The 23,226-nt window shown below is 38.0% G+C and overlaps 1 protein-coding gene across 1 annotated transcript in view; it reads left to right on the top strand.

The window, feature by feature from the left end:
• Positions 1–23,226, top strand: part of pcca (propionyl-CoA carboxylase subunit alpha) — a 227,683-nt gene that overhangs the window by 202,490 nt on the left and 1,967 nt on the right. Inside the window, exon 20 of the mRNA XM_042334257.1 lies at positions 10,212–10,352. Within this exon, the coding sequence (XP_042190191.1) occupies positions 10,212–10,352 (141 nt within the window). The remainder of the gene's footprint in view (positions 1–10,211; positions 10,353–23,226) is intronic.

Below are 23,226 nucleotides of genomic sequence, written 5' to 3'. Positions count from 1 at the left end.
TATAATTGCTGAATAATGGAGTCCTGTAGCTCAGTGGTTAGAGCACTCGCCTTGCAAGCGAGACACCTGGGTTCAATTCCAGGCAGAGCGAAACCTTGGGCAAGTTTCCTTACTCCACATGCCTAATAATAATCCCTCAAAACAAAACAATAATAAATTGGTCATTTTTAATCCGCGACTGTTTGTGGGACACTGCTGTGCGCAATTGGCTGCCGCGTTTCGCCCACAAATATACAGTCAATTCACTTTACAGTCTACTCTGTGAAGCGCTTTGAGATGTTGATAAGACATGAAAAGCGCTATGTCAAATGCAAGGATTATTATTGTTATATTTATAACAGTTTTCATGAATGTCAGGGTGAGAATCATGAAGACATTTCAATGCCAATTTGAAATGTAGCAAGTTCCTCTCAGCAAATCAGAAAGAAATATGTCTAAACTGCACTACAATTCAAGTTACACTAAACAAAATGATGGTTAGATAACTGCCATACCAGGTACGCCGTGAATATAGCACAAGATTGTACTGACTGCTATTGACTTTATATTGCGAGTAGAAATATTGGTGTATCACATAAGCCCTTAATCGCTTACCTAGATCATCAGAAGTTTAATGTTCCAAGTCTTTGAGTTCCAGTGACATGTAGCTTAACAATACATTTGTGATCCTCAGTACTTGTCAATCAATGTGACACTGACTGACATTGATGTCAGTGTGCTAGACTGCTTTGGGAAGCTTTCTGAAATAGATGTCAAAGGTGATGTTTCCAGCTATTGAAACCAAGCCTGCGAGAAGGGGGAGGGAGTAGCAACTCTACTGTGTAAAAATGGAGTGAATAAGAATGATGACTTTATTAAAATGACAATCTGTATTCTTTATTGGTTGTTAAAAATGTATTTTGAAAAAGTAATAAATGATGCCCTAAAATGATGCCCTACCGTATGAATAGCAAATAGGACTAAAAGAAAATATTAGAAAATAGCACTGGAGGAAAATATTGCCAATAAATGTGCACAATGATGCATATTTGAACTGAAAACTTCAAATGTTTAGAACTGACTTTTGTGGAAAGTGGTATTATTTAGTGCTGTAAACACAAATCTAAATAATTTAGAATGATTTGTAGTGAGCAAACCTATTGTATTAACCAGAAATGACAAGTAAGCAGGTGTGGCAACATAATTCTTCCCACTTTTCTCCTCTCTCCTGAAGATGTTTCACTTTTTCCTTTCAGTGGAGTGTGGTTCACATGGCACCAGCATGTTTTAGTACGTCATCTGAGTGCTTTTGACATTGAGCATGGTCAGGCAATTTGACCATTTAGGCATATTGCATTGGAGTCTGATCTGCCTTCATCCAATGTTCACTTGAATGCGCCACCAGGGGTTGCTAGTTAGTGATTAGGAGCAGGAACTGGGGCTAACATTCTCTTCTCTAATCTAGGCTAGTTTTAAAACTCCCAAGTGGTGTTCTGGCTGAGATCAGCTAACTCATTGTACAATGAAATTAAATCTGAGATTTTTCAGACATGATTCAGTTCAGTTACTCTTCATAGCTGCCTGCATAAAGTGAAAGTTATATTATGAAAATAGAAACTTGCATGCACTTTGTTGGAAGGATATCAGTGTTGAAATGGATGGAGTTTTCCCCTTTGCATCATTCATGCTTTTAACCACTGTACCCCAAAACTCTGGAACTCTGCTTCAATCCATCTGCCTCGCTTACTCCTTGCCTATTTTCAGATCACACCTGAAGATCTTCTTTTTTGACTGTGCATGCAGTCACCTCCCCTTCCTCTTTGGCTTGGTATCAGGCTCCTCCACTCCCAAGACGCTACCCAGCACGAAGGGCACTATATAAATGCAAGTTGTTGTTCAAGCAGCTCCAGGTCAAGCAAAGCACGGGTTATATATGAAGCAAATTTCCCTCTGCACTCACAGTGTGTCTTAACACTAAATAGAATTTCATAGAACATTACGACTTGGAAATGGGCCCAACTAGTCTGTGCCAGTAAATCACTCTAACTTAAGTAAAATATTTACATCTCCACTGGTGTGACCTTGATAACTCCTCATCACTGTGATTTGAACATAAGAAATAGAAGCAGGAGTAGGCCATTCGGCCCCTCGAGCCTGTCCCGCCATTTAATAAGATCATGGTTGATCTTTTAACCTAATTCCCTTTACCTGCCCTATCCCCATATTCCTTAATCCCTTTAGTTTTTAAAAATCTCTTTAATATGTTCAATGACTGAGCATCCAGACCATATATTTAAAAGGAAACTGGATATATATTGAGTAGGAACAATCTAAAAGGGTACGGTAAAATAACAGGGAATTCATCTCCAATAAATGAGCTAATATCAGTTTAAGCTTGATGTGGAGCACTTGTTGTCCTGATACTGCGTTTATAAATGTCAGTGTACGTCTACCATCCAAACACTATTCCACTTAACTAACAGTTGTACTAGATTTGCTACCTTTTACCAGATAAATGTTATGTGACTGCCTGGCTCTTGATAGGACCAGTTATAAGTACACAGTCTCTTACCTGCTGTAGTCGAAATTAGCATGACCTCTAGGAAACCCTTTGCTAAGAAGACATGTAATGAAAGTAGGAGAGGCTCATCCTGTGGCGTTCGGACAGGATCTTGGTCCCACTGCCTGTGGTATTTGTAGTATCTTGGAAAGCTTCCAAAACCTACTGAGCCAGGAAAAACCTACTTTCATGTGGGTTCACACACCAGCCATTACAGACTTCCGTCATCTTACTGATGACTATACAGTGGGATATCAACTCCTGTTGCTACAGTATTTGAAAGGTCTAGGGTTATAAGTTTATATATAAATTTGACACTGTTTACATATCATGAAGCCATGGATTTTTGCAGGTTAATTTTTTGCATGCAGTAAAATAGCTACATTGATGACCCTGGTGTAAGTAAGGAGTTCAGCTCTTTTTCTACCTAACCATTATGAATGAGATGCATTAAATAATGTGGCCTCTCTTGCACTTGTAAATTGGCAATCAGGAAATCTGGCACCCTCTGAAACCCGAAGCAGCACTGCACACGCACAGCATGTATGTACTGCAGCATGTATCAAATACATGTCAGTGCACAAGCAGTGATGCTTTGAGTCTCGGAGGAAGCCAGTGTGTGCAGTCGGTAATCTGCTCACGTACATGTTACACCTACTTGCTTGTGTAATGCCTTCAGTCTGAGAAGGTCGTACTTGCACCAGTTGGTAGGTATGGGGCGGATTGATTGCACATTGTGATTTCATTTCACCATTGAATTCTTGTCATTGTGTCGACTTCAGTAGCAGCTGACACAGCATTGTCTGAGCCAAATTCAAGAAAGTGACCTTGGACAGTAAGTACAAAGCTCTCACTTGGAGCAGTGTTCATACTTTTATCGAACATTACACATCTTAGGCCCTTCTTCAATAACAAATCATTTATGTTTTTAACATCCAAATCCCAATTACATTCATTCTAGGCCCTTTTTACCTCATTGATCCTATTGAGGTCCAGAAGCTCCCACTCACCGTTTCACCTTCTTAACTTAGCTTTTTTTGCTTCACTTTCTGTCTCTGTTCACTGATTTACTGTTTCCCTTTCTGCTTTACCTGACATCCACATGCATACATATGCAGCAGGAGTTGATGAATTGTGATCAGGACTGGGAACTTTAGCTTCTCCCCCCACCCCATCCTAACCCTGAAAATAATTGTAGTTTTGCTAGTTTCGCTGAGGTTGAGATCAGCCAGTTCAGACAGAGCAGGAATCAAACCTGAGACCTAAGAAGTCTGTACAACATAGCTACTCACCAGATTGCTGATTTATCAGCAGCACATCAGGACAATTTTATAGCAAACAGGATACTTGGTGAGAACTAGTTTTTACAGTGTTGAAGCAAATAACTTAAATTGTTAAAGGATCCTAATTTTTATTTTGAGGTGAACACACAGGGACAATAACAGGATAAAAAATTTACCATAATAACGCAAACAGTTTATCCAATAACACTGCCACGCTCAGGGTAATTGTGAGCTGCTGAATTCTCATATGATGGCTTTTTCAGCAATATGGCTCGACAACACCATCACTGATGATATGCCTCGCATGTGTGATGGGGCAGTAGAGGTTGTGGAGACATGATCTGTGCCTCTGGCAACCCAGTCATATGCAACTTGATCGTTGTGTTAACTCATTGGAATAATCTTTTATTTCTGTTATGCCATCTGTGAACATGATTGCTGTTAGGTTTTCAGTGTTAAATGGGAAAGAGTTACTTAAGGAACAGAAAAGTCTTAGAAGAATTCTTCCATAAAACCATAAAATATTGCTTTAAGTTTATATTTCACTTCGGGAGAAGGATCTTTGGAAAAGTGCAGTTGATGATACACTTTGTTGTTTTTATGGGGCAATATTGCATTGATTTTAATAATAATCCTTGCATTTGGTATAATGAAACACATTTCATAAGATTTCCATGTCTTGTTAAAGAAAATCCCAGAAGGCTTTTTCAATGCTCAATCATTGAACATATTAAAGACTGAGATCGATAGATTTTTAAAAACTAAAGGGAATAAGGGATATGGGGATAGCGCAGGTAAATGGAATTAGGTTAGAAGATCAGCCATGATCTTATTAAATGGCAGAGTAGGCTCGAGAGGCCGAATGGCCTACTCCTGCTCCTATTTCTTATATTCTTTAAAATTAACTAAGTAACATTGAAGCTTTTAAACACAACTCACAGTTGAAGCTGAGTCCATAAATTATGTTAACAGGGAATTAGATATACGCTTGAAGAGGAAGAACATTTAAGGATATGGATAGTGAGCAGAATTATGGCAAGTGTCAGCCTGGTTCAATTGGTAGCACTCTTGTATCTAAATCAGAAGGTTGTAGGTTCAAGCTCCAGATAGAGTCTTTGAACTTGTCGTGCACTGTTGGGGGAGAGTTGCATTGTCAGTGGGACTTTAAACTGAGGGATCACCAGCCTGTTCAGGTGGACATTAAAGATATCAAATGTAAGGATTACTAATTGGAGTGGAATTATAATAATGAATATTAATAATCCTTGCATTTGATACAGCACCTTATCACTTCTTCAAGATGTCTCAAAGCACTTCACAGAATATACTGTAAAGTGAATTGACTGTATATTTTCTGGGTGAAACGTGGCAGCCAATTATGCACAGCAGTATCCCACAAACAGTCAATCCATGCAGCGGATCTCCCATGTTTCAAGTCTCCAGAGGAGACTCTGGTTTGGTGTGACAATATAAAATAAGCACAAATGGGGCTGTGCGGGCACAACAAAGTTAACTGAGGCATCAGTGAGAAAATGAGCTAAATAATGAGTTTCTCACAGAAGAAATTATAGAGAGGACAGCTAACGATTGAGATTGTTAAAGAGCTGTAATTTGTGAGATTCACTGAAGGATTTGCAATCACCAAAGGACATCCTGCAAATGTCCAGCTTGTCTCAGACTAACCTTCTGGAACTCCACTTGGATATTGATCTAGTGGCGTTCTAGATGGTCAGCCTGAGCCAGGAGGTGCTATTTGGAAATCCTTTTTGCAAATCTCATGAATTAGACCACAAAGTCAAACCTGCAAGTTTAAAAGTGCCTAGAAAGTAATGTTTCTGAAACTAGCAAAAACTAGCATAGCAGTGTCCAAAAAGAGTCAATTTTACATTCAGGCCAGTGGTCATATAGGTGCAAGAAGTAGAAAGGTCCAAGTTAGTGGAAGATTTGTGGTGGTGAGCTGTACCACAAAGTTGTTGTTGTTTGCAACTTCTCGACAATGCTGCTTTCCAGGTGTCAGCGATGAAAGTGGATTATAGAAGAAGCAGAGGCAGCAAAATAAAATACCCATCACCAAACTGAGGGACATGTTACGTCTGGTTTCCAATGTATAGGTAACAAAGTGACTTGAGCAATCATTGGTAAAGTTATAGGAGCAGAAGCAAAAAAAAAGTTTTGGATACTTTTCAAAACAACTGCATGCAATTGCTCCTGTTGTCTATGCAGTGTTGCACAGAATATTAGGGCCTCTGCTTTATAAAGTAATACAACATAATTTGAGTACAGTTAAAAGCTGTTAATTAAACATTTATTAACTTGCAGCCTGTAAATTTTGTTGTCACTCTAATTAATAAGTTGCCCAGAGGAAGTATTTCAGTTAGATCCAAAGCACTTGCTAAAGATGCAGTAGCTGCACTTTCAGTCCTCAAATCTGATTTGGCAGATTTTTGTTCAAAAAGGAGAGATAAATGATCATTTTGCAGATTCACTGTCAAGACTGCACATGTACTGCACATTTGATGAGTGGAAATTAGGGCTATGGACTCAGAATACAGCTTTAGGCACATTTCTCCGCAGTGTGGGAAATATCCTGAGAGAAGTAGCAGTTCAGAATGACACTATGCATAACCAGTTTTTGTTAAAAGAAAATACATTTTTTATCAAAGATATGCTAATCCATTTTTTTCTTATGCCCTCTAGGGTGATGTTTGATGTAAATAATTCTAAAAAAAAAAGTAATAAAGGCCAATGTGATCACTGTCTTAACCATGAAACAACCTCTTAAAATACTGGTGCTATGCATTTTGGCAAAACTGTGTCAAATCTTTTGAAATGAGAAGAGTGCTGCCAAGCTTTTAATATTTTCCAACATAAATAAGCCATTGTTTCTTTGTAATGTAAATTGAATACAGAGTGTGGTGCATTCCTTGTCCTATTTAATAAATATGATCTAAGTGGGAATGTGGATGGCACACTAGGTTAGTTAACTGGTGTCATATCTGCCTCACACGTGGGTTTGAACACAGCGTCTTTGCAAATGCAAATAAAATTGACAGCAGAGCAGACCACTTACTGTAAGTAGTCTTCCTTCTTGTTTGAATAACGTTACAACTCCAACTAAAAATCTGGGGGAAGAGTGGGCAGTGGTTGAGCTATACAGAGTGGGAATTTTCTGAGATTAATCCCTGTTAAGCTTGGCTATTTACACCCAGGGAGTAACATAATTATGCGCCCTTGTAACTTGGTGCATAATACATTTCACTATACATAGGCGCATAATATTGCACAATATGGCAGAACTGTCTCATGCCTCCCACTCTGGCTCTCTTCCTGTAGCTCTCCAGAGGCTGTGCAGACAACGACAGGAAGAGAGCAGGAGGTATGACTCATAAATAAATACAAAAATGTGCTATATAAAAGCGGTGAATAAATACAAAATTCTTGAAAACTGACCTCCATATTTTGCTAAATAGGCTACAATAGTGTTATCCTGCATTTAATTTGTAAACATCTAAGTATAATTTTGCACCAATTTTCAATTTTTGCTTTTATTATTTTTAGTTTCTGTCATAATTCCCAGGGATATAGCTACTAGTATCACCTGCAAGAGCTGTGACCATTTGGTAAGGACAGAATGGGATTTGTCTCCTTTGTCCCTAAGTAGTTTGCCTCGACTAAGAAAGCAGGTGAAGAAGAATCCCAACAATAACAACTTGTATTTACATAGCACCCTTCACGTTGGATAGCATCACAGAGCACTTGGGAGCATTCGGTTGCCTTGGGAGATCCAAGAATAATCAGTTGGATGAAGTATCAGAGAGTGACCTTATTCTTCTACATGAGTTAGCACTGTCCCATTACTTTTCACTAGAGCCAGGTTATGTTACCCTTTTCCCTCCCCCTCCGCCCCTGGTTCATAGCTTCATGATAGCTTCTTCCCGAGTTCTTGTGCACCAAAAATTAAGCTACCCACTTTAATTTTCTGCAAATAATATTGATCATAACTAATGTACATTTGCATATAACGATTGAAAATGTCAGTGCCCAGTGTAGAAGTCAGGTTTACTGATCTCTGACAGAAAGGTGGTAGGTGTATTTCGATTGGTTTCAGTGCTACTGTAGCAGAGTACACCTACCACCTTCTCTGTTCTCAACGATATTGTTGCATTGCTCACCGTGGGAATTCCTGAGGTGGTGAGGGAGTCTCTTCTGGTACATCTTCAGTGGAGGGGAGAGAAAATAATTGAGGGTTTTGCTTGTCTTATTGGAAGTGGGGATGCAAAAACCATTGTGAATGTTTTCCACACCATAGGGGTGGGGAGAAAAATTTGGAGAATTCTCCAGTCTATAATTGGTGATCTAACATGTTTTTTGGTGTGGTTGTGGTGGGTGGGGTTGGGGGGGTGGGTGGGCGGGGAAGTAGGGATGGGAAAGAGAGAATCCTTTGTAAGCCACACAATGTTGCCTCCTAGTGCATTAAAACAGCAATTGCATTGTGGCTGTAAGGTAGCAATGTGTGAAATCTGGTTTATTACTACAAACCCTGTCAGTGGATACTGTATGCTGTTTGTTTGGGTGGGAAGAAGAGTCGCATAGGAAGATAATGTAAAATAAATACTTCAGTAAGTTAAAAACATTACTTTGTGTAATATGATAGTTTATTGTAGTTTATTAATTGTAGAATAATAGATAGAATAATAGCATATTTTTGTGATCCTCTGCACAATATTAACTGAAGTTGAAGCAAACATTGAGAAGAGACTGCTGCCATCTACAGGTTTGACATGAATTGTTTTACATTGCGGGAGGAAAGCACTGATTCTTTTGAGGAAACTACTTTGTTTCATGTGATTAGATTGTCATTTATCTACTATAGTAAGGAACTAAATTAGGAGAATACAATGAGGGTAGTCATTAGTTTTCAATGTTAGAGGATATTGTAGATGTTTATTTTATAATCTAGGAACTCTATGATTTGTTTACTATAGCATGCATCTTAATATAGATATCGGTGGTATAAATAGGACAGATTAATGAATTGTAATGAAGCTTGTATATAATGACTAACTTTTAATGTAATCCGTTAATGAAGGTCTGAATCTTAATTGTACAGTACAACTTGTCATTGGGTACAAAGCTCCTCTTTTATGTAAGTGGTTTATTTCTGCATCTTAGGACACATTATTACATTTGAATAAAAAGGGCTTGCATAAAGGATGGCTATGTACGTTGGAACATATAAAAGCCGTGGATAATAAAATATTATTTGGCTCACCAAAGCGCATCTCCATTAAAGCATTAACTCGTCCCTCGTCCATTAACTTTAGGACGTTTTCCATTCTCTGGCAATTTATAGAGTTTAATTGACCAATAACTTTTTGAATATTTCTGTATAAATGATTCAGTTATTGATGTAAAATTGCTGTTAAAAGTGTAATATCCAGTTTCTACTACCATTATTAGGATAATATAAGGGGATCTTGAAAACAACTTCAGAAAGTTTCATGTGTGTGTGAACTGTATAAGCAGCAATGTACCGTTTCTGTATTGACTTTCTTGGAGAAGAAAAGGTTGGAAACCCAGCACCTCAAATCTTTACCCACCACTTTCTTTAGATGAACAACAGTAATTGTCTGCTTCAGGTGAAGCTCATCACATGTGTACAGCTTCCCCTGCTCCCCCTCCTCATGCCAAACCTTTTCTCCCTGAGTGGCCGCTTGCTCCATAGTTACACGGTGCATGTTCACGATTTCTTTCCCTGCTTCAATGTATTTGTCCACATACATATGTTCTTTTTGACCATCTGCTGCGGTCGCCCATTTCCACCACTCTGCCGCATTATACCTCTCTTGATATAATTTGTACAAAAATAATATTGTGAAGAACATTGACCTTAAATATGTTAAGTAGATTTCTCATCACAAAAAGAAATTGTATTTTAGCTAGTTAGATTAGGTTAGACTCCAGCAGTACCCCAACGCACACTCTGGGGTCCCCAAGCCTTGACTCTTCTTGCCTAATACTTTCTGGAATTAGGGAAACAGAATGCATCCTTCCAGTTTCTCAGTTTGGTTTGGATACTCTTAAGCATGAGGTGTTTGGATGTGGTATTGTCTACCACAAACTATAATTAAAGCAGAATCTCTAAATTCTTTTCAAGGCGTTTAATTAGATATTTGAAGAAGAGGAATGTTAAGTGAAATGAGGAGCAAACAAACAGGAGAGTTGTGTTTTTATTAAGCAGCTCATGTGGTGAATAAAACCAACACAAATTTGATGGTCTAGTTGGCCTGTATCTGTGATGTAATGTTTTTAGGTTCTGTGCTTCTGATTGTGTTGTATTAAATCCCTGTAGCCGTAACTAAAATCTATTGTATTTTCTTCACTTACAGTACAAAATCCAAGTACTGACCAAGCTGGCAGCAAAGTTGAATGAGCACATGCCTATCAAATTGCCAGAGGACACAAGCAGCATCCTGAGATCACCAATGCCTGGATCGGTAATCTCTGTTTCGGTTAAATCAGGAGATGAGGTAAGAGTTGCTTCAATATATTCCATAGGTTACATTTTTTATCTTTCTCTGCAGGAGACATTAAAAGGATCTTGCATGTTGCAGAACTATTTGTCTTCATAGTATTTTATCTTAATGGACCATAAACCACTACTTGGGTAAACTTGTAACATCCCTCATATGCATTTGTTTGCCTCACATCAACAGTTAATAACGTATTTGACATGTCATTGCTAATGTACTACTTTACTGAGGTTAATGTGCATTGTAACTAAAGTGTCACACAAAGCAAACGGTGCCTCCCAGCCTTTCATCACAAATAATTCTCAGCTTCCAACACTAAGTATCAGAGATGCTACTCAACTCATTGCTGCATAAAACTTGACTGATTGTATTCTCATTGTCAACACGTTATCTTCATTTGCTTGTTCTAAATTTAAGATCCACGGTCTAGCAACCCGGAAGGGTAAATGTCCCATTCTTAATGGTTGCACTAACTCGTGAGTTTCTGATTATGAAATGTGTATGATTGATACTACTATAAATAGAATCATCCTAGATCTGGCTACTTGTTGGTTTGGCCCTTCTGAATACTTACAGTAAAAATAGACAATAAAGTACAGAGAAGGAGAAAACATCATTGCGAAGTTACCTTTAATGCAGATGTACATCTCGAAGAAAGGGCAATGAATAACGACTAGATTAGCACGTGGGATTGGTCATTTGAGCTGTGAAGAGAGATTGTTAAAATGAACAAGGCACAATCTAGGGTGATCTTGAGAATTTGATATGTTTTTGTCACAACGGAGATTGGGTTATGTTATATTGGGGGAGATCTGGCCAGATAGACTTCTCTTGTTCTTTTCTATGATGCTCCAAGCAACCAGCTCTAAATAGCAGCTCTAAATAGCATAACAAATATGAGCAGCTAAAATATGTGATAAGTGGAGCTAAAATGCAGAATAAATTGAAAAAAGGAAAGAAGATGATGTGCAGTAATCAAGTCCTTGGCAATACAAAAGAAAGAGGTTAATTGAGTTTGTAATGAACAACTAAGGTTTTATCACATGCTTCCTTGATAATTCATGGAATAATATAATAGTGTATGAAGTACAATGGCATCCTATTAAGTGAGATTGTCTGCCTTTCAAGTACAGCTCTTGGCCTCAAATATCCTACAGGTTTTGGTTATGAGCTACTCCATCAAACAAACATGCACAGGATGCCATTGTACCACATGGATGATAATGTAGCGTGTGGAATATGCTGATGCCATGGATCCCACAAATTCACAGAACTGAGCACCAGCATACTGCCCTCAGCACTAGCTTTCTGGTAAGTAAACAGTGCAGCAGTAAGAGAAGCTATCAGTGTCAGCCAAGCATACAAATCTTCTAAATGAGGGGTGAGGTTTGCTTGTGAGGTACAGCTTATTATTCTCGGACATTTTAATAGAATATTTGGTCTATTATTAAATGTCATTATGCATTATTATAAAATGTTAAAAGCACAAATAATTTCCTATTTATTTCTCTCTAATTTGGCCCATTTATTATCGTAACATCCCCAGGCTAAAACACGACAACTAAACTCTTTTAAACATGGAAACAGATCTCCACGTTATTCACACCTAGGCCTAGGTGTGAGTAGCATAATGAATAGGTACCTAATTCCATTGCACGTGAATAGAGCTTTGAGTAGTCCCTTGATGGCAGTACTTAAGTCTATTAATAGCCTCTCCGAATACATTAACTTTAACCTTTTTGTGTCAAAAAGATCTGAGCACAGAAACTTTCATTCCAGTACCATCAGTATTGAGTGGTGAACTTAAGCAGCAAACATTTCTAAACTGAAGAGTTATTTGTGTAACTTTAACGCTATTTTCTTTCATTCCTGGATGAGTATCATCTGAACACTTGATAAACCTACATACAATGCAACTCGTTAAAGACACACAACTGACACTCGTGGTTCTGGAGGCTCGGCAAACAGGACAACTGTCTGGTGTGGATACTCTAAGCATGATTCTGTTTTTTTTCCATGTCAAGGCAACTTATAAAGGTTACTTTTTGGGTAGGGCTTTATATTGACTATTTTTTAAAGTGCCCAGATATATCTATATCTTCAATGGAAAGGCATGTATGTGCCTAAGATTGAGGTTCTACAACTTGTGTTTTTGAATTTTGTAGATTGTGTTGAAAATATAGAGTTTGAGGTTTGCAATGAAGCATTTGAAAGAAATGTTTGACAGAGTACTCTCTTCAGATTGTAGAGTCATTTTAGTCTGTTTCACATTAGATTATTAGTAAATTTGAAAGAATAATTACCAGCTTATTTTAAATGGGGGAAAAGGACCGGGTATGCATGTTAGTGGACTCAGGTGAGTAGAATAGTTTTATGTTCTAGTAAATTAGTCAAACCTATTTTCATCAACCATTCAGGGAACTGGACCAAAGTGGCCATTGTATAACGATAACCTCCGAGTAAGGGTTCATTGACCGTGCCCGGATGAATTTTTTTTTCCACGGGTCACATGTAGACTCCAGCTAGCCTCCCAGCACATTTACTAAAATCTCCTGCCTGGTGAGCCTGGGAAGCTGTGGGCATCACGTCAGCCCATTAGTACAGTTGCTGAACAGAAGTGGTTGTTTTAACAGGTTTGACTGTATATAGAATATCTCAACCATAAACATGTGAGTTTGTGTACATGCAAGTATTGCACATAAGAAAACGAACAGCAGAATGTACCAAAGAACATTTAAAGCATGGAGCAAGAAGACTTGTTCTTTCAGGGACTTTGCACAATCTGTTTTGCCACGGATTTCACCCAATCTATTCATTCGCTGGTAGAAAGGTTTGCAAAGGTTTTGCTAAAAGGAAATGGCGGAAAAATCTTTTTATTGAGGTCAAATCCCCGTTTGCAAGATCTGAGAGTCAGTGATTGGCAATCAATCGAGCACTGGCTACAATGCCCCTATCTGTCATATTAACATAATTCCAAAAACATTAATGTATGCGAACAAAGAGGATTTTGAAAAGGAATGACTACATGGCTACTTGCACGGTTTGTAGTTTCTCAGTGCACATTTAAATTTGGCTTAAGATTTTACAGAAACAATAAAATCCCTAGTATTGGTTTGTGATGTTAGCAGAGGATTACAGCATGTGTGTAGCAAAAATTCAGTGTTCCACCAGGACTTGGCTGGGATTGAGGCCAAGTTGATAAAGAATGTGCTCTTTTTCTTCCTGCAGCTGTTTGCTGGAGGCTTTGAGCAGGGAACATTTGAACAGCATAATCTGTGCTTTGGTGACCTGAGCTTGTCAATGTTAATTGTGCGGCTTTAATTACAAAAACACATTTGTGATGTTGAAAAGGATTTAGTTAAATCCTTCCTTTTTAGCATCAACCTCTTGAATTAAAATTGAGGCTCAGTAGTATCAGCTATCTGTCTTAAAATAAGTGGTAGTATGGCCGGATCAGGTTACTCGTTGTGCTTGTCCATCAGAGCCTATTTCACACAGTACAGCTGCTCGGCTTTAGATGAATGGGAGCTGCTACTCTGATAAATGTTCTGCTGTCTTCCGCTGTTTTATAATTTTCTTTGCAAAAAAAAACCCTTCCATTTGGTTGCCCGTTTCAGCACTGCAGAATTTAGCAGTTTCTTTCAAAAAATAACTTAATAGTCATGTGAAAAATCTCCAAGCAGAAGGTGGGAAACTTGACACTTGAGTTTGTAAACCAATCCATTCATCAGTGCATTCATCAGTTAACACAAATGCAGCTTTTCCTATTCATAATTATTTATAGCCTTTAAGCGCACACAGCAACTGACTCAATATTGGGTTAATAATGACAGTCTTATTTCAAAAGCAGCTTATTGTTTCTGATGCTCCAATTTTGATGAGATAATCTGGTATATTCTACGGCTTTATGAATTTGGTTTAAATTAGCTATTTATAAGCTATAGATGTGAGAGGATCAGTCCCTAATACCACATTTATGTTGTGGTTCTGGAAGCACCACAGTTCATGTGTCTTGATGTTTTTCATTACATTCATATTTTGAAATGTGGATTGAGCATCAGAATGGCTTAGGGACATCACATTGACCTTGACCACAGGTCTCCCTTAGACTTCTTGCAGAGCAAAAAAAAACAAATAATGAAAACAAGTAATAATCCAACTCACCTGCCATGTGTGACCTGAACACCATATGCATGTACAGAGGTATGTTGCTTACAGTGATTTTTAAAGGATACTGGGATCTGTTATATAAATGTCCATTTATTGTTGTTTGAGCCACAAAAAAATGTTGTGTGCAAAGCAGTAACGATTATAACTACACATCTATAAGAACATAAAGGAAAGACACTTGGCTTGTACAATGTTGTATTCCAGACTTTCTAACGTTTTTCAAAAATAATTTTCTTGCTTGCAGTGGCAGTAAGCAAGATGAAATTATGATTGTTGTAATTATAAAATATTGCTAAAATATAATTACCCGCTACTTGTAAAAAAAAATTAACGTTGCTTTTGGCATGTTAACCAAGAGCTCATTCCAGAGTATTGAGTATCTGAAAATCCCCAATACTTATATTTGGCCTGGAGAGGTGGGGGTCAGCATTTGCAAGCTGGAAGTCGCTGTGCTAATTGATTTCCAGGTTGCTAAAATTTTGAGATTATCTAACAAAGTTGTGATACAAATTGTGATCTGCAAGGGTTGGAAATCAAAATTCTACTTTCAGGATCACAATGTTTTAATAAATCCTGCAATATTAGTCACAATTAGTACTGTAACATCTGGTTTGTGAACGCTGCATTTTAAAACCCTAATATCTTATGCCAAAATGTCCTAATCAACTTCACATTGAAGTATAGTGATTGTGGATGAGATGATGACCAATTAAACTTCGAAGAGGAAGGAATATTTGCCGGGATGTTGAGAGAACTCTCAATGTTGTAAATGGTATCATCGAATCTCCACCTGAACAATCAATGGGACCTCCCAACAGTGCAGTAGTCCTTCAGTGTCAACTTAGATTACAAACTCAAATTCTGGTGTGGATTGGAAAACCTTCTGACCCAGAGGCTAGTGTGCTAGCCAACTGAGCCACACTGACATGTTTAGTTTTAATGAGCCTCATCTTATTGATAAGATTTATTGCTCAAATATCAGAAGAAAACACACCAAGCTTTATGAATATCAAAACCTTTTATTTCTGAACAATTCTGATAATATTAGAAGAACACTTTTTTTCTAGAAATGGGCTGAAGACTCGTTGGTGAAAGAATGTTGAGGCATATTTGCCCTGATTCTAACCTGCACTGTTAATGAACTGATGGCACTTGATAGTGAAAATATTGATATTCCTCATCTTAAGGACTACATTTTTTTTCTTCCACCCAAAACATAACCATGAAAATTTATGTGGGTGCTTTTTAAGAAATAAGTGTTTATTGAGCTGTGTGAAGTCTGTGTGCTTTGTTTACAAAATACTTCAGATTGAATTGCATTGGCAAACATGTATTGAGGTTCTTGGACAACTCTGTACATATTAGTAGCATTGTGCACTAATGCTACTAATATGTGTATAGATATGTCATTGGAAGAGAGGGATAGAACCATCTGTTCGCAGCCTAGTTACTGATTGATTTGAATGAAGGTTGGAGACCCATTGAGAACTGGGTCAAGCAGTATGTGTTTCTAGAGATGAAGTAAGACAACTTTTCGAAAATTAGCAACAACAACAAGATTCCATTTATTGAGCGCCTTTCACGTCGGGAGGATGTCCCAAGGGGCTGTACAGTTGGGTCAGGACCGAGCAGGGGGGAAATGGTCACGGTGAGGGGAGGGAAGGGAGGGAGTGAGGAGGGAGTAGAGAGTTGAGAGGGGAGCTGAAGGCACGGTCAAAGAGAAAGGTCTTGAGACCAGCCTTGAAGGAGGAAAGGGAGAAAGCAAGGCGCAGGCACTGGGGGATAGAGTTCCAGAGCCTAGGGGCTGAGAGGCTGAAGGCCCGGCCACCGATGGTAGGGCGGTTGGGGTGGGGGATGTGGAGCAGACCGGAGCCAGAGGAACTGAGGGTCCGGGCAGGTAAGTAGGGGGATAGTAGGTCAGAGAGGTAGGAGGGAGCAAGGCCGTGAATGGCCTTGTAGGTGAGGATGAGGATCTTGAATTCGAGTATTGGCCAATATTGATTGAAGAATTTCTTTAATGTCCTTTTGATGTTAATCGATTCAACCTGCAACATAAATGGATCAATATAGATTTGATCAAGAACACTTTACACTTTACAACATGATATCACTGATAATTCAGCCATATGATTGGAAAACTGCATATCGTTTTAAAAGTTGTTCATTTCCTCATGAGGATTGAGTGAGATGTAGGATATTCCTGTTTGTGACAATCAGTTTTACTTTTTACTCTTAAAAAAATGTAATTCTTTGAAGGCTCTAAGTTTAGACTTTCCTCAGCCTCATGATATTTGTAAATGTCTGACAATGGTTCCACCTTATGAATTACAATGACTAATATATATGTATATTTATATTGATGACTGCTTAGTGAAGCCACTTTCCAAAAATCCAATTTCCTAGCAGTCTGTTTTCAAGCAATTGCAACAAGTTTGTTATGAACAATGAACACTCCAAGACTGGTATCCATCTTTCATCTTGTGGTGAGGTTGTTTGGCAGTTCTTAGGTATTTGGTGGAACCTTCTGCCAGATTATTGATGCATTCCACTCAGATTAATTTGCCAACCATTTGCAACTAATTAATTTGGAATTGGCTACTGCGTTTTGCCCACAAAATATACAGTCAATTCACTTTACAGTCAGTATATTCTGTGAAGCGCTCTGAGATGTCTCGAAGACATGATAAAGCGCTATATCAAATACAAGGATTATTATTTTATATTACTATTCAACTCTCTTCCAGCTAAACAATAATGTGGATAACCTATGAGCAGCTTTTATTCATTTTCCCATTCCTAATTCAAGAGCACAGAGGCTAAATGATCAGCATCAAAAATATTTCTGGTTTTCAAGTGCAGAACAGTAATTGTGAGATGCATGTTCTCACCATTGTTATACCAAGGAGTCATGAACATATGGTATTGATAGAAGGAAGAGAAGGATAGTACTATCTGCTCACAGTCTAGGCACAAAAAGATAAATAATAACACATTTCTCAGTCAGAACTCATTGCACCCACATGATTGCTATGCAGACCATGGGGTAGGAATACTCAGAGATATTCTTGTACCGTTTGAGAATGCAACTTTTAAAATTGCCTTGAGTCACAATCCCACAAACTCCCTCTGAAAGACTTCAGTCTGAAGGGAGCAGATTCAAAGCCTGGCTTGCTGGATGCTGCAAGTAGCTTTGAATCCAGACACATAGAGTGGTTTCATCTTATCAAACAGGACATTTACAAAAGTGGAATATTCTGTGATGTGACAATTACAATGTTCAATAGCCACATTTTTCACCTCATTTATAAAAAAAATTCTTGTTTTAAATACAGAAACCATATTACTTATGTATCAAATATAATAATAATCCTTGCATTCAATATAATGCCTTATCATGTCATTGAGACGTCTCTTCACAGAATATATTGTAAAGTGGATTGACTGTATTTTGTGGACATAATGCGACAGCTAATTGGGCACATCAGAGTCCCACAAATAGAGGTGGACTGAGTGACTACATTTTTTTTAAATTATGAATTATCCACACTCATTTCTTTCTCTTTACTCTCCCACAATCCCAATGGCGTTCTCAGTGGCAGTGTCCATGAAGCTGGGTCACATGTTCCAGCAAGCCCCCTTCCTTAGAAAAGCCTAGATCTTATATTTTATTAACAAAAACAGAAGTCGCTGGGAACACTCAGCAGGTCAGGCAGCATCTATGGAGAAAGGAAGGTCGTGGATTTATAAGATTAAGGCAATCCTATATTTTATTGCCAGTTAGTGGGACCGCATCTTTTACTAAACAGAAACCCCACTGAAAAGCCATTAACTGGCAGGAGAATGTGCGACCTAGTTTCATGGGCATCAGCATTAAGTGGTGTGATGAGCGGAGGTTGGGAGTTTCACTATTGCACATTTCTGACACAGTAATTCTTTTTCAATAGTTAAGGAATTTCTAAATTTTATACACAAAATAGATGCCTTTATTCCCATAATTGTTGAAACCATCAAAAGTTGGCAGATTTCTTGCAAGTTCATTTTCAGATGCTATATTTTCCCTTCAGAATTCTCCCGCAGCCAACTATTTCTGCCCATGGAGAACCGTGCACATGTAGAGTGACAGGCTAAGATCTGGCACTCAATTTTTAACCAAACATAAAGTAATAAATGGTGATGAAGAGCTGAAAAATGAAAACTAATATAAATTTATTTAAACAAACTTTCATTTGAACATCTTGCATATAATCCTCTACAATCCTGGTTTGCGCTAAAGCTGTGTGCATATTTTTGTAAATTCTATTAATTGCAACAAAACAAATGGTGGAGTCATGCAGCTTTAATACTGTGAAACCTCAAACTCTGAGTATAGTCAGTTATATCTGATAGCTAACTAGGTGCACCCAACATATCCAGTCCAGGTCAAAATGTTTTATTTTCTCCCCCTTTCCCCAAGTATAATTCTTGCTAGCATATGGCTAAACTGTCACGAGCAGCCCTTAGAGTACCTCACCCAAGTGGCAGATTTTATGTGTCTTCCCCGACAGCAAGTGTCATCAGGCTGTTTGACTGGGGAGGGAAGGGAGAATTCATGGCCATATGTGAGCATCAACACACATTGATCACTGGCTAGTAATGATGATTAGTGAGAAACCTTGTCTGATTTCTCCCTCCCGCTTCCCACACTCTGAGGGGCTCACTTCTAGCAACTAGTATTGAAATAACTCTTAAAATAATTACAGTCAAGTGTAGTTACTGATTTTTGAATCAGCAAAGAGCTGCCAGCTCTTTTAGCATATTTTTTTTAAAAATGCAGTTTGTTTTAAATCTAGCTATTGGAATGTTTTTTGATTTCCGTTTCTTGTTTGTTATTTTAGTTATTTTTTTAACCCATTATATGGCAAGGAAGTGCAAAATGCACACTTTCCCTGGCCCAGATTTAAAAAATTTCAGATTAGAAGCCTTGGGCATTTTGAGACGCAGCAAATTTTCCCCCGTAGTTTGATAACATGCTCTGCATTCATATGTGAATAATGGACATTATGGTTGAGATACCAGAGGGCATCTGGCACCTATTGAACTGTAACCGAGCAAAGTGTCAGCATCTCATCAGAGAGTAAATTGATTTCGAAAAAAAACTTGAACAATTGTGTTTTTCACACTTTTGTGAAAAGTGAAATTGTACTTTTATTAAAATACACAGTTGGATTGAATGTTTAATCTCTCAGCAGAAGCTTGTTTGTTCACTTCAGTGCCTATAAACTCTTAAGTTGTTTCCAGTGCTGCTGGATGGTGCACCATGAGCTTCATCTTTAGGAAAGATAAAATGTTGTTCCCGCTCTAATGTTACCTCTTACTAGCTAGTCTGTGAATAGCTTTGTAAGTGAAAGCCTGAAGATCAGGCGAGTCAAATGGAAGTTTGTTGAGTCTGATAAAAATGCTATTTTCTCACAAGAAGAACAAGCGCTACCCCTGAGATAGGCATTAGCATATAGTTAAGACCTGGGTGAAGACATGCCTGACCGGCTGTTGGAAAGGATCGTTAACGTGATGAATCTAACTAGCTTAATGCGTGAATCTCCACACAAACACAATAGTATTGTGGCACCCGTGAGAGGGAAAAATAAAATTTAGACAAAATTTTTATTTTGTGCCACATGAAATGAGTCTCAGATGAGACATTAAATCGAAGTCCTCTCTGCGTGTTCAAGTGGACACTAAAGATCCCATGGCACTATTCTAAGAAGGAAGTTTCTCCCAGTGTTCCACCAAACAATCCCCCAAACCAAATCAGTCATTCATTTCATGGCTGTTTGTGGGACATTGCTGTATGCACTTAGCTGTCGGGTGTGCCTACAAATACACAGTCACTACACTTTACAGCATATCCTGTGAAGCATTTTGGGATGTCCTGATATGAAAGATGCTATACCAAATGCAAGGATTATTTATTTACATGTAAAATGTGAACAAGCATGCTGACAAAAACCTGTCCCGTTCAAACAAAACAAATTCATCCCTGTTTTTTCTTGGCTATGTTCATTATTTTTAAGTGTTCCAGTCTTGTGCGATCATTAAGGTCAATGCATTAATTTGTTGTGACTTGCATTTGATGTGGCACTTTTAATGTCGAGAGGATAACTCAAAGTGCTTCATGGAGTTTGCCCTAAAACATAGCAATGGTGTATTTTGTAGGTTGTGCTGATGAAGGGGTTAAATCCATCTGGGTTTATTAGAATATAGTTGCAGGATATTACAATCCCATTTCATTAAAATATACTTATTGCATGTAGCAGTAAGTCAATCAGTCATCTTACATTTGGATCATTAGTATTGTCAACTGAAAATCCTAACAAACAGGTCAAGGGTTCAGGTTTTAATAGAAGGCCGGTGGATTGTTTGATCACATCCGTGACCTCAGACCAGAAAAGGAGGTTTTTAGGATAGGATCCGAAAGAGCAGAATTGGGTGTCGCGCTCCCTCACACATTTAATACCTTACCGCAAGGTCTGTAAAGAGGTTTGAGCTGTTTGTGATAATGTGAAAATGATGTATGATTTTTAAACAGTTGCTTGATTTTGTTGCAAAGGTTGCTAGAATTTGTTAGGTCATTTTATTTCTATTACATTCTAGTTTTATATACCTCTGATGTTGAATCAATTTTCTAAATACTTGCTAATCTGAATGTGTTTTCTGTTGGTCTTCAATAAAACTGCTCTTTAGTTTCATCATATTTTTGGTGTGTGGTCTTCTGTTGGATGAAGTGGGGTCCAAATGATCTCTCTCCAGTCATTCTAATGCACCAAAAGTCATCTTTATGAGTTCAGAAACCTGAATTCTCTAGCCTGTTTCTGACCTGTGCCTCTTGGAAAGATTTCCTGGTCTCTGTAAATACATCTACTTTTGGTGAATGCCTTAATAGGACCAGACACAAAATCCAACAGGAAATTATATGCTTTGTCAAATCACAACTACAAAGGCAAACAGCTTAGACATTTTAAAATAAGTTGCTTTTGTTCACTATTTCTGACTCAGGCAATGAATTTGGAGGGAGACACGCAGACACTTTGAGCAAAGAAGGAAATCCGTTTGAGGAAAAAAAGGAAATAGCCAATTGAACTTATTGAAGGGGAAAGGAAAGCAATAAAATGAGAACATTGAAAAGAGTAAGAAATTAATGTTAAATGTTCATTATTTAAAAAAAACATACATTTGGGCCATTTAATCTGTGAGTAAGGAAATTAAATGTGATCTAGAGGAGTGAATTTACAGATAAAAGGGAAAAAAGAATAAGTACAAGGCAATTACATGACAGTTTTGAAGTGGCGAAGGAACAACATCTATTGAGGAACCAGGAAAAATACAGGCACAGAAATCCTTACAAACTTGTGTTAAACGAGTAATTATGCAGTAAATATCTAAGAGGTAACTCTTCAATTGAAAATTTTGAACTTTTAAGTGCAAAGTGCAACTGTTATTTCAAATGAACACTTTATTTTAGAGGTTTTGCTAAAGTTAATAGTGCAGTAATTAAATGATGCATCAGACTGAACATTGGCAAAAATCTGTCCAGTGTCAAGGTTAACCATCTTTCCAGGGGAACACTGCAGTGGGTTTAAACCTTAATCGTATGCCTGATCCAAGGAATATCCAAGAACAGTTGAAGGGATCAGCTTCTTGAGATAAAGTGCAGGTTTGTATTGATCCCCTTGTTTTTGTTTGCTGCTTGAGAACAGACGGTGATATTGCAGTGGACTTACATGACCTCCTTTGAGCCTTCTGTCACTTTTGGCAGAATACGCAGCGCAGGGCAGAACAAAAGGAAAGTCTGACATTATGAAGCATTCTCCGAAGGACTTTGTGCTTCTGAAATCCTGAAAGTTTCTGTGCTTTCTGCTTCATTGATACATAATGCTGTCAGAACGATAGAAACCATTTTAACTATTGAAATTGTTCTGAAGTGTTTGCTTTTTGCTGTGTACAGCAGATGCTGTGCATTAATTAGCCTGTATAGATTTGACCCAGAGTTCCTTGCACTGGCATATGAATTTTAGCTGAGGGTTTCATAAGCTTATTTATTATTTTACATAACCCAGCATACATGATATGAGCAAAGTATTTCATGGTCTGCAGTTTCTAAAGTCATGTGGGTTTCAAAACCTGTGTTTCTTTGGTAATGTTCTAGCAGCAGGTAAGCTCTAAATACCATCCATCAGGCGCTAATTTTTTAATCCAGATACACAATGACTGATGAACCTGTCTTTTGTATGAATGTTTAGCACCATGGAAAGCCATATGTCACTGGCACCGTTTCCTTTGCAGTTGTCTCCATTCTGGAATAGCTGCAAAGCAGCATTACAGAATTATTTGAGTTTATTTTTAGTTTGTTGAAAGGCAATTTAAGAAATAATTCCGAGCTTTACATAAACACTATAAGCACTACACTACTTTATGTTACTGCATTGGATTGTAATTTATTTTCTTCAGCAGATACACAGTAAATGCTTGTTGGGGAACTCTAATGTATTTTTCCATCTGCTTGAAACTGCACACAGCCCACGATAGCGCCCTTTTCCCCATGTGGGAAGACCACAGCTGTTACTTTAGGCCGCATCCAGTAAATATATTATCCTTATTTCACATCTGTCGAAAAGGATCAATACCAAAATCATGGCACACCTTTGCTACTGATGATAATGTTTTG

This window comes from Callorhinchus milii, unplaced genomic scaffold, assembly GCF_018977255.1.
Source record: "Callorhinchus milii isolate IMCB2004 unplaced genomic scaffold, IMCB_Cmil_1.0 Scaffold4, whole genome shotgun sequence".
Lineage (NCBI taxonomy): Eukaryota > Metazoa > Chordata > Chondrichthyes > Chimaeriformes > Callorhinchidae > Callorhinchus > Callorhinchus milii.
The sequence above is the reverse complement of the archived record's forward strand: the minus strand, read 5'-3'. Positions and strand labels throughout refer to the sequence as shown.